This window comes from Dendronephthya gigantea, unplaced genomic scaffold, assembly GCF_004324835.1.
Source record: "Dendronephthya gigantea isolate DGI-Jeju-01 unplaced genomic scaffold, DenGig_1.0 000029F, whole genome shotgun sequence".
Taxonomy (NCBI): Eukaryota; Metazoa; Cnidaria; class Anthozoa; order Malacalcyonacea; family Nephtheidae; genus Dendronephthya; species Dendronephthya gigantea.
In genome coordinates this window covers 809,186-820,770 of record NW_021163039.1, presented here as the reverse complement: position 1 = coordinate 820,770, position 11,585 = coordinate 809,186, and the positions used below count along the sequence as shown (strand labels likewise).

The 11,585-nt window shown below is 35.8% G+C and overlaps 2 protein-coding genes across 2 annotated transcripts; both read left to right on the top strand.

The window, feature by feature from the left end:
• The first annotated feature begins 3,223 nt into the window (after nucleotides 1-3,223).
• On the top strand, nucleotides 3,224-5,278 carry LOC114523922. The gene is made up of 6 exons (XM_028544984.1): nucleotides 3,224-3,358; nucleotides 3,494-3,707; nucleotides 3,797-4,113; nucleotides 4,312-4,461; nucleotides 4,631-4,965; nucleotides 5,155-5,278. The coding sequence occupies exons 1-6, from the start codon at nucleotides 3,224-3,226 to the stop codon at nucleotides 5,276-5,278; spliced, it is 1,275 nt and encodes a 424-aa protein (XP_028400785.1).
• A 1,695-nt stretch (nucleotides 5,279-6,973) lies between these two features.
• On the top strand, nucleotides 6,974-8,707 carry LOC114524106 (serine/threonine-protein kinase STY8-like). Its single transcript, XM_028545223.1, has 3 exons — nucleotides 6,974-7,038; nucleotides 7,222-7,501; nucleotides 7,793-8,707. Exons 2-3 carry the CDS (start codon nucleotides 7,313-7,315, stop codon nucleotides 8,201-8,203), a joined length of 600 nt encoding a protein of 199 aa, XP_028401024.1. The 5' UTR covers nucleotides 6,974-7,038; nucleotides 7,222-7,312; the 3' UTR covers nucleotides 8,204-8,707.
• The last annotated feature ends 2,878 nt before the right edge of the window (nucleotides 8,708-11,585 follow it).

The following is an 11,585-nucleotide window of genomic DNA, read 5'->3' as shown; positions in this document are numbered from 1 at the left end:
TAGTTATTTTCGAGTAATTAAAGTAGGACAGACGTAAATAATATAGAATATCATGAAAACAAACCACGACCGATCACTTGCATGAGATCGTATAAAACAGCGTATCTCGAATTAATATAAACAATTAATATCCAATTTTGTGCAAAAAACTACGGCCGCTGTTGTCATTATACCACGCCCGTGATCTTTATCAAGCGGCATCATCAAAAATGAAAATTAAAGCCGGGCAAACGAAACAATACAACTAAACGGTGGCCAATAAATGTTATATATTTTTTGTCACGTCTTGTTTGAAATTCATTTTTAAATTACGCTTTCCGCCTGTACGGTGTTTAAATCGCCATTGTGTCAAACGGAATACTTCAAATATTTGAGGTTTTGAAACTGCACAATGGGAGGCAAAATTATCACCACTCTTTAAATTGTGGCATATATAAAATCCTTAGAAATTACACTTGTTTCCAAGTATTGCATGACCTAATAGCTATTCATAGTATAAACACTGTCAGTATGTGAAGGAACTCGAACAGCTAACATCGACAGTTCTCGTATATTTTTGATTGAGCCTTGTGGTCAGGTATGTTCGTCAACCTCAACCTCAAAAGTTATGTATCCTTGTTCCAAATCCAGTATATGTAAGAAAGGGTAGGATATTCAAGCTGGTTGTAATATTAGTCTATAATTATATAGCGTGTTGTGGTTCTGCTAGTCAGAGATTTAGATTTTGTATTAAACGTTTTAGTCAACTCGAAAGGCGACTATACAACAACTTACATGTAGATCAGAGTTCCAGAATCGATATGATTTAATTTATAGAGCAACAAAGTAGTTTTGTAATGAAAAGCACAAATACTACATGCTAAGACAGGAAATGATGACATAAATCGGGTCTTTCCTATATAAATATTGCGTTTATAGTCCTCTGCATACGACTGCTACAGGGTCAGATTTGAAACTAGATACATTTTTAGTCATACTCTACGTACTAAAACTGATAAAAGTTCGCGAACATGAATATATAATAATAATAAAAATCATAATATATACATCAGTTAGCGACAAAAGAAGAAAGGGTGCTTTTATTTCCGCCAAACATGTCACTACACTTGTTTATCCGGTAGGGTTTGGTTTGCGAATCCGGAGAGATCTGTAATATCGATTCTAAATCGCTTCTTTTCTTGTAGTAATCGAAATGTATGAAATTTCGGCGTCTTTCGGCGTTTCAATATTCCATATTATTATATATATATAAGTGAACGTGCAAATACCTTTACAAATTAGTGACTTTGAAAGTAAGGCGATAAGTATCTCATTAATTGTTCGTCGTTTTGCATTTGAATTTAATCGTAAAGAGAACGAGGAAGATAATAATATTTAAAGGGCCAAAACAATCCGTAAAACACCGCTAGAGTTTTCACAGGAAAATAAAGGTGATTATTATTAGAATACAAACGGATACTAGAAATTTAATGCTAGCGCTCAGAATACACAGACGTTCACAGCAAGAGACATGAACCACAACAATTGTATTATCAATTGTATATCACGCGATCATAATTTGATTCAATTTTCAAGTATATTGTTAAAAACAAACACAAAAATTGTCTTTTATATAAAACTCAAACCCTGGTTTGGCGGTCAGCGGGTTCTTTATTAAAGCTCTCTGTAGATGATGACCGATAGTAATGTCGACAAGCATGGTAGACTTGAACAAAATAAAGAAACTTGAGTTTTTGTGAAAAAACTCCCCGCATTTTGTGAAACTTTACGCGATGAAGAAGAATAAGGGTTTAAGGGTCTTAATTTCGAGTGGTTATAGCACACACAACTCAAACTTTATAGACACTTCCTGAATTTGTTACCAGGAATGAAAACCATCCCACTAACAATAGCTTACATCACCCGCCTCGTTTTAAAGCTATTGTTTTGTGTGCACTCAAGCAAATTCGGGAAGTGTCTATCAAGCCACTGAGGAACTGAGGAACAGATGAGAAAAATGTGTCAACTATCGGTCATACGGATCAAACTTGGGGCAATGCTCTTGCCCCTGAGCTACAGAAGTAACTGGTTTCCACTCGAAATAAGATCCTTAAACAATTGTAAGGGCGCTTTCCATGGTAAAAACGGCCAAACTGGTCCTGCTGAATTTCGCTGCAAACGTGCAGTTTACTGGTATTTTAGAGTGCTTCAGAAACTCTGCATTTAAGTATGTATATGTCGTTGTTTACATCTGCCTAGCACGGAAAATGAACACATTTCAGTTAATCTATTGTTTCAATCGGCTCTTGAGAAGTACAAATTTCATCTAGCCATAATTATTAGTTGGTATACACTTTCACTGTCTAAGCATAGTACGTCATTCTAAGGAATCGTAGCTATATAATCGGAAGTGCATGGATTTGAATATCTCTTCATATCACAGGTTTGACGAAGCTTAAATATCTTTGCAAAGCGCAAAATTGACCGCATGTCTTCGCCAGAGGAGAAGGAGGATACAACTTGGCGTGAAAGGTTCTTAAGCTCTTCAAGTTACTTCGCCAAATCATCACCAGTATTAGAGAGAGTTCGCCGCACAAAATCAGATTGTTCAACAACTCAAAAACCAAATACTGTTCCTGTTTACGAGGTAGATTAAGAGAAAATGCTATATAATAATTTCCCATTTTCTATTTTCGATTTATAGCAAAAGAAAAAAAATTACAAAATATTTACGAAGTAATCCTCCAGCCGTTATCTTAGATCCAATTAATCATTAGCGTATAGGTATAGTCATACCATTGAAAATTAAATAAGGTAAAGCCGTGGGTGTTAATTGCATTCTTTAGGTTTGTTTGTTTGGTGAAAAAAGTATTTGTGCTTCTTTAATCATTTCACTGGCTTAGGGTATTCCTGAGAATCCACAAACCTCAAGCGATCTCTATACCAAAGTGGTGATACCGGAGAAAGATACAAGTCATGAACCAAAGGTGATGCGACAGACATGTGGCTATAAACGTACCAAATAAATCAGTTTTCTAACACTTATACCACAAACGTTTTGTATTATATACACGAAGACCTTATACTGCATAAAAAGCATGAGTGGACAAGGCTAAGCATAATTTATGCACTGAAGTGAATTTTCCTTATTTAGGTATATGAAGAGCTTGGGACTTTACAAGATAGAAAGGCTCGGTGTATCAGCCCGAAAAAAACCGTAGACGATGTAAAAGATATTTACGAAATGATGGAGTTATTTAAACTGCTTCATATTGAATACGATCCTCAAAAATTGGTCCTCTCAGAGATGAAAGAGACGGCGAAAAAGGAGATAGAAGAACAAAGTTCCGGCAGCGGAAAATATTCAAATGGAATAACGGTGAGTTTACACGAATTAGCCTATCAATAGTATACAACAGCCCACATAATTTATATTTAAATTATATCGCATGAATCTTGTTTGGGATTATATCATTTCTACTATCACTCTGAACTTTTTCACTGCATTTTAAAGGGATTTGAGGTCATTGCAATGGCTAAAGCCGAAGATACGTTGAAAAGGGAAAGGCTGAGGGAATCGTATTTGGAGGTTGATGAGTGTGTCAAGCAATTGGATCAGTATGCGATTGAGATTCTGGACGTCTACTATGGCGATCGTGGGATTTTGAATGCTTTGGCAGAGCAGAAAAATAGCTTAACCAACACAGAGTACAACGTTCTTATTGCAGGTACCGGGCGTTGTGTGTATAAGCGTAAAGTCAATGCATTATATAGTTTACATTGAAACTATGCAATAAATTCTACTTGCATTCTTTAGGTGAAAGTAGTGCTGGGAAAAGTAGTTTATTGAATCTTATTCTTGGCGAAGAGCTTCTTGCACACCATGTCTTGAGTACAACCTCGACAATATGCGAACTGAGGTTTGGGGAGGAACGAAAACTGGTCGTTCATTATAAGTATAACGAAGAAACGAAGACACGTCCTTTGCCTGTAATATTCCCCTTGAAATCCCAGGAAGAATGCGGCAAAATTTTTTATGATCAAATCGCTCCCTTCGTGCAAATGTCAAATCAGCGAGAAAAAGGCTCCAAATATTCTAGAGTAGAAATCTTTTGGCCGCATGAATTACTTAAGGTAAATGGATGGTGGTTAGTTTTTAAAATTGATGATTGGATGATATAGTAACTTAAAAATTCTAGACGCGAGCAGACGAAATATACATTTTTGGAAATGTAGCTACTTTAGGGCATCACCAAAAATGTAAATTTAGTCTGTTCGCGTCAGCAAACAGGTAAAATTATTAAGTTACTATTTTTACTTTCTATATTTTAGAAAGGAATTGTTATCATTGATAGTCCAGGCCTGGGTGAATCTGATGAAATGGATGAAGTTCTGATGAATTATCTTCCGAATGCTTTTGCATTTATCTATGTTCTTGACACTTCCCACGCTGGGGGAATACAAAAAGACTTGAAAGAAAAGGTAAAAGGATTTTCCAAATCTTGTGCTAAGAATACGCATTTGGATAGGTTCCTATAGGCCACAGCGCCTATGTATAAAAGTCATGAATTTGTTTCAAAATTGAGGGGGCGTAGAAGATGGCGTACATGCATAGCGTATAGATGATCCATACATTCATATGTTATTGTAGTTGATGAACATCATACAAAAGGTGCAGAAGTCTCAGACTGAATGCAGTGTTGAAACAACCCTTCAACATTTAGCCGAATGCTCGCTTTTCATCGGCAAAAAATGGGATCAAGTAGAAGAAGATCAGAGATCAACGGTGAAGAAACATATCGTCACAAAGCTGTGCGAGTGTTGGGAGTGTTCAAATTTGAGTCATCAAATTGTGTATATGTCAATAAAAGACGCCATCAAAGTACAGGGATATGGTGGAGTCACACAGGAGTTCAACGATTTACTTCAAAAAATTAAGACGATGATATTGAAGGCAATAAATGTCAGACTATACAACCACTGGCTGTAAGTACATCACCAAATTTCTATCCTCATTTATTATATAATGGTCCGAATAAACTCAATTGACATTTTCTCGATACCTAAATGAACTTAAAGGAAAATCAGGAAAAGCAGGAAAATTAATAATCACCTCGAAATTTATAATAAATTTGAATCTAGGCAATTCCTTTGAAGAGATTCATTTTCTTGCAGGTGGTTGTATACATTGCTGCACCATATTTATAGAGTAACATATTTCTTCAATCAAGAGGTTCAATCATTTCACAAGCAAACTCGTGAACGGATGGAATCAATCGAAAAACGGGAAAACGATTGAAAAACAAGAGCAAGATGTAAAGAAGAACATGGAAGAAAGACTGAAATACCAGACCACAGTTCTCCAAGATACACTGAGGAAATACATTTGTTCGACAGAATTCAAAGCAAAGCTCTGCAGGTGGAACGATTGCGTACTTCCACCGTACGAAATAAATTGGAAACAACAAAAAGCAACGTGGACAAGGCAATTGATTACCGATTTAAAGAATTACTCATCCAGTGGGAGAATGACAATCAAGTGTACTCGAAAATTCACAGGCAGCTTTTGCACGAATTTCGTACAAGGTTTGGCATTATATTGTGTGTAGGTGCATGTACAGTGGTCATTCGTGAAAATATTTTCCTCAAAAATAGTAGAGGCCTTATATTACGTCAACGACTTGTTGGCTCGAGGACGTTGTTGCCTCTGCTATATGCTTAATATCAGGAGATACCTTTCCCATTGCCAAAAAAATTACGTTTCATGAAGAACAACAACGCTGCTCCTATACCATTAGGACAACAAAACGTTAGGCGAATTTCCAACAGGCGGAATTTTTTGACAGCTTCTGCACAAATTTCGTACAAGGTTTGGCATTATATATTGCGTGTAGGTGCATGTAGAGTAGTCATTCGTGAAAATATTTTCCTCAAAAATAGTAGAGGCCTTATATTATTATACCGTCCCGATTGCCAAAAAAATTACGTTTCATGAAGAACAACAAAGCTGTTCCTATACCATTAGGACAACAAAACGTTAGGCGAATTTCCAACAGGCGGAATTTTTTGACTGAACGAAATTTTTCACATGAGATTCATGAATTTTTCGTATGAAATGTCACATGGGAAGTCGACCGAAGTGGACCAAATCACAAGTAAAAAGAAAAATTTCGTTGATCGAAACATCCCGTCCAGTGGAAAACTGAACACTGAAAACAGGGAATATACAAATGGGCGGTTGTATGAACTTTAATGTAACCATTGATCTTTGGTTAAGTATTTTCACACCAAGTATACAGCTCAGTATAGGTAGAGAAGTTAACAACCTGTTCTTTTAAAAGGTTAAGTCTTTTGGAAGAGGAGCTTCAAGGCATCGACAAAGCGATGCATGATGTGGAAAGAAAAGCTGATTATGCAAAGAATAGAAGTAGATTTTCGACAAAAGCCAAAGTTCTCTTCGGAGCAACGAGCCCTCTTTGGATTCCGTTTGGTGTGGTCGGTTTGTTGATTGGTATGCCCGTTTTGGGAGCAATGGCAGTGAAACAGAAAGTTGATCATAACAACAGGTTGGATAATTACAAGGAAAATCCTCGTGACTACCTTAAAAAAACGATCAGAAAAATATCTCAAGCGACTCCCCGAAGATTTTGTGTTAGATTATACTCAACGCCAGATGGAGAACACCAAAAAGGTGTTGTCAAAATATGGAGATCAAATTCCTATCCTGATTGAGGCCGATCGAAAACTGATTACGCAATTAAGAAATGATGAACGAAGCCAGGATGAAGTATTAAAAGTGTATGGTCCGATTCAGAAAAAAAGTGTCGAAGTGATAGACAATATAATACCCTTGGGAATTGAGCTTTGTCCGGCAACAGTAAACGCGAGTGATCTTGAATGGAAAGAATGTCTCGGCGAGGGAGAGTTCTCCACAGTGTACCCTGGGAAGCTAAACAATGCTCTAAAATGCTCTGAAATAAACGTGGCGGTGAAAGTATTCAAGGATTTATTTGATGATCCAAATAAAAGATTCTTTCTGTACGAAGAAGTCCAAATTAGGCAAGTATATTTTTAGCGACTTTGGAAAGAAAACGTTTAAATATAGAGAGTGCATGTGATATAATTGCGCACAAGAGTATTCATCATTTAAATTAGAACAATACGAAGAGTGGCCTAGTTTCAAAGGCCTACTAACAAAACTTGATGGCTAATTAAATTTTCACATATTACCTTTTGCTTTAGGGACTTACAACATAAAAATGTTCTCAAGTACTATGGAGTAGCCAGAATAAGCGATTCTCATTCATCCAACAAGTACAACTTTATATTCGTGATGGAAGCAGCCACAAACAATCTACGAAATGTCGTTTTAAAAGACAGAAATGAGACACCTGCAGAATCTGAAAACTGCAAACAAGCAATTGACAAGTTCATTAAGAGGGCGATGGACATAGCAGCTGGTCTAAACTACATTCACGAGAGAGGACTTATCCACAGACATCTCAAGCTGGAAAATATTTTGGTTGGTACCTTGTAGTTTATTTTAGATTGTTGTTGACTGTTGTATAATTGATGTGATATGACTGAGACCATAGATATGCATGCAGCGAAGAAATATAAAAGCTTTGAAGCGCGCTTTAATTACCCCCGTTTTAACCTATATGTGACTTGGGTTTAAAAACTAAATAGCACTACTCCGAATGACGAACTCTATACTTACTAAACACCTGATATTGGCGCAACCGTTATTCGCTGTAAGAGGGATCACAAGCGCAGCTGAAGAAATATTTAAGCATCAACCTTTTTCTTACAGGAAGGCGAGGATGGGACGGTGTTGATATCAGATGTTGGGATTGTCGGTCAATTTCTGGAAACTGAGAAAAGCATAACTTATCTTGCACCTGAGGTACTCGAAGACCTCACGAATCGTACCAAGGAAGCAGATATGTACAGTTATGGTATTGTGTTGTGGGAGATGTGGTATGGCGCCCAGGCGTTCACAGAACTTATGCCTATCAAAAGAGACCGTTTCCAAGTACAAATTGCTGGTGGGCATCGTCCAAAGCGGGACCACACAACGATCAACATTCCACTAATACATGCTTTAATGAAGAAGTGCTGGGACACTGAGGTAAAAGAAAGGCATTCCTCCAAAGAATGCTACGAAAAGTTACAGGGATTAAATGACGAAACAAATGCGACCGACACTAAACATTTAATATAATCTCCTAGTATTGAAACTGACTTACGTAATTACAAAATTCAACGGATGCATGCAAAAAGTAAGAATTAGGAACTAGTACCTATAATAACCTTTATTATACACACAAGCGCCAGATATGAGGTATGCTGCAATTTCATTTGTTGGCTACTAGACAGATATTAGCTCATATCTGTCTGGTAGTGAAAGTAAACAAATTGGCTGAAAGATTTTGGGAGTTGAGTGAAACAGAAATCCAAGATTTAGTTGATAATAGCGCACCAAAATACACCGACAGGGCGACAAAGTTTGTGTATATAATAAAACAGTTATTCTGCTCACAATCAGCTCATATACGACTCGAGTTCGCAGAATAACTGTTAAATATTGCACATAATTATTATCTAACTACGATTCGCACAGGGAAACCTATTAGCTTCAAGTCTGAACCGCTAAAACAAGGCTTATTAAGTCTTCTCCAACTTTTAATAAAAATATGTAAAAATATTTTTGTAGAAGAAATAAAAATACGAGTTACGCGAAAACGATGAGAGTCAGCATTTTGTTTCGCCGAATTTCAAAAAATTTTCTAGACTGGTAAAAGATGTATATTTCATTCCATTTGGAGTACGCATGAATTCAGCATCATCGCTTCGTTCTGAAAAATCTTACGTTTTGTCAATGAATTCGTTTGTTGAATCTAATAAAATTTATTGTTATAAGCCTTGCTAATATTGTTTTGATTCGCCAAGCGTATTTGTTCGATGGCCGCAAACCCTCGATGTCAGAGTTATGTTGTTCAGATTTCCAAATTACATGACTCAATATCCGTCATAGTGAAATGATACTAGTTGCTACTGTATGAAATTCAAATTTTTGTTTTCATGACAATTAAGCAATAACAATGGGTGCATAAGACACAATTAATATCCAACCGATATAAAACAAATCTCCTAACAATGCACCGGCATGTGATCGTATAAAACAACATATTTCAAATGTAGACAAAAAAATTGTGATCTTTACCAGCTAAATTGTTTATTCTAAGTCGTTGATCCAGGGCCTTTATCAGAGAACTTTGAATAACATGTTACATTAAGTAACATAAACTAAAAAGAACTATATATCTCAACTATGCAGGAAGTTTTAAAATAACTGCGGGAGACAAACATTCCCACTGTCTTCCAAGTATTACATAATTAGATATATGTTGATGCGTGGTATATCGTAGGTGAATCGATGAGCTTCGACAGTCTCAGGTTCCAAAGAACTTACAGTCAGGTATGTTCGACAACATCTATATAAATATATGTATATATATATATAGCCTATAGGTAATGCCCTGGCTATATTTTTTTTACATTTTATGTGTAAGGAGAGGTACGACTGATATACATACAGAATTGGCGATTTGGTGTTGATATAGTACTAAACATTCGCTTCCCATTGCAACAATCTACAACATTTCGGTCATGATTGAAGTTCATTTATAGAGCAGGGGCCGGTTGTATCAAGCCCGTTTAGCTTAAACAGTGGTTAAATTCAAAATATAGAAAGCAAATCTATCGTTTTATTCTAGAAGCAAACTAAATGTTTTTTATACAAACTTAATACAAAGATACTGTTTACAACTGCATATTCAGTGCATAATATTCAAGTTGACTCATTCAAGAGAGATGTAAGAGTGTTATTCAGTTTTGACTTATCCACCGTTTAAGCTAAACGGGCTTGATACAACCGGCCCTATGCGGCAATATAACATCTATATGAGTTCTGTAAGACTGTAATTTTAAAAGACACCGATATCACCTGTTGAGACGGGAGACTACAGCGGATATGTGCGCTGCCTTGTTTTCATATTGAATCTTGGTTATCTTTCACAGAATCAGGCTTTGTCTAAGGTTGATACACGATAAACTAAGACTGCATTATAAGGGGAATTCATAATAATTAGCGTTTAATAAGACAGTAATCGCTTCAATTAATTAACATGCATGCATAAAATTCCAGCGTCGATATTTTACATTGTTATGCCTATGAGTGCTATCCAACCAAGCTAATTTTAGAACTACCTCTGGGAATATCAGTATTCACTTGTGATTACAAATCGCGAACATCACGCGAGACCACACGCAAGCCGGGAACAATGTTGTTTGCTTGAAAACAAGAAAATACCGATTCTGACAAGCTAATAAAAAATAATGAAATATAATGTTGAAGTAATGTTAAAACATAACTCTGACAGTAGTATTTTTTTACGCTTTGTTTCAGCATCTTTACAGATTTATGAATACATTTAACACTGTAAGCTAGGTTTGTATACTATATGTGTACTATATGTGTTGCGACTCAACGACCCCCCACTCGAGGTATTCGGCAGAGTGATAATATTTCTTTCTGCAGTGATAATATTTTTTTCTGCAGTGATAATATTTCTTTATGCAGTGATAATATTTCTTTCTGCAGTGATAATATTTCTTTCTGCAATGATAATATTTCTTTCTGCAGTGATAATATTTCTTTCTGCAGTGATAATATTTCTTCATGCAATGATAATATTTCTTTCTGCAATGATAATATTTCTTTCTGGAGTGATAATATTTCTTTCTGCAGTGATAATATTTCTTTCTGCAGTGATAATATTTTTTTCTGCAGTGATAATATTTCTTTATGCAGTGATAATATTTCTTTCTGCAGTGATAATATTTCTTTCTGCAATGATAATATTTCTTTCTGCAGTGATAATATTTCTTTCTGCAGTGATAATATTTCTTCATGCAATGATAATATTTCTTTCTGCAATGATAATATTTCTTTCTGGAGTGATAATATTTCTTTCTGCAGTGATAATATTTCTTTCTGCAGTGATAATATTTCTTCATGCAATGATAATATTTCTCTCTGCAGTGATAATATTTCTTTCTCGTTTCTTTTCGAAGTGATGATATTTTCCTCAGTAAAAGAATAACATCACTTCGGGTGATAATAATAAGACTATTAACATCGAACATCCTAATAACGAGAGATCAATATCCTTGTGTGTTGAAAATAACTTTGCTTGTCTAACTTTTAGTGAGGAAAGAGCGCTAAAGAGAGTAAGTGCATAAAGTTGGCGATCTCTTCAAATCCGCAAAGTCCGTAGAAAGGTTATATTTCAACAAACCGTAAAATTGACAGTATGTCCTCGCCAGAAAGGGAGGAATCATGGGAGAACGTAGACCCTGATAGTTCTTCATACCAAACGGCAAAAGAAATTGAAGCGAAAGGAGAAATCCCGAATGCTGAAACAAAGAACTGTCAACAGACTCCACTTATGAGGTACGTAATTTGACTTAAAGAAAAACGGCATTGAGCATTAGTTAGATCTAATAAATTATATAACGTCAAATTGAATCGTCAAAGTGCT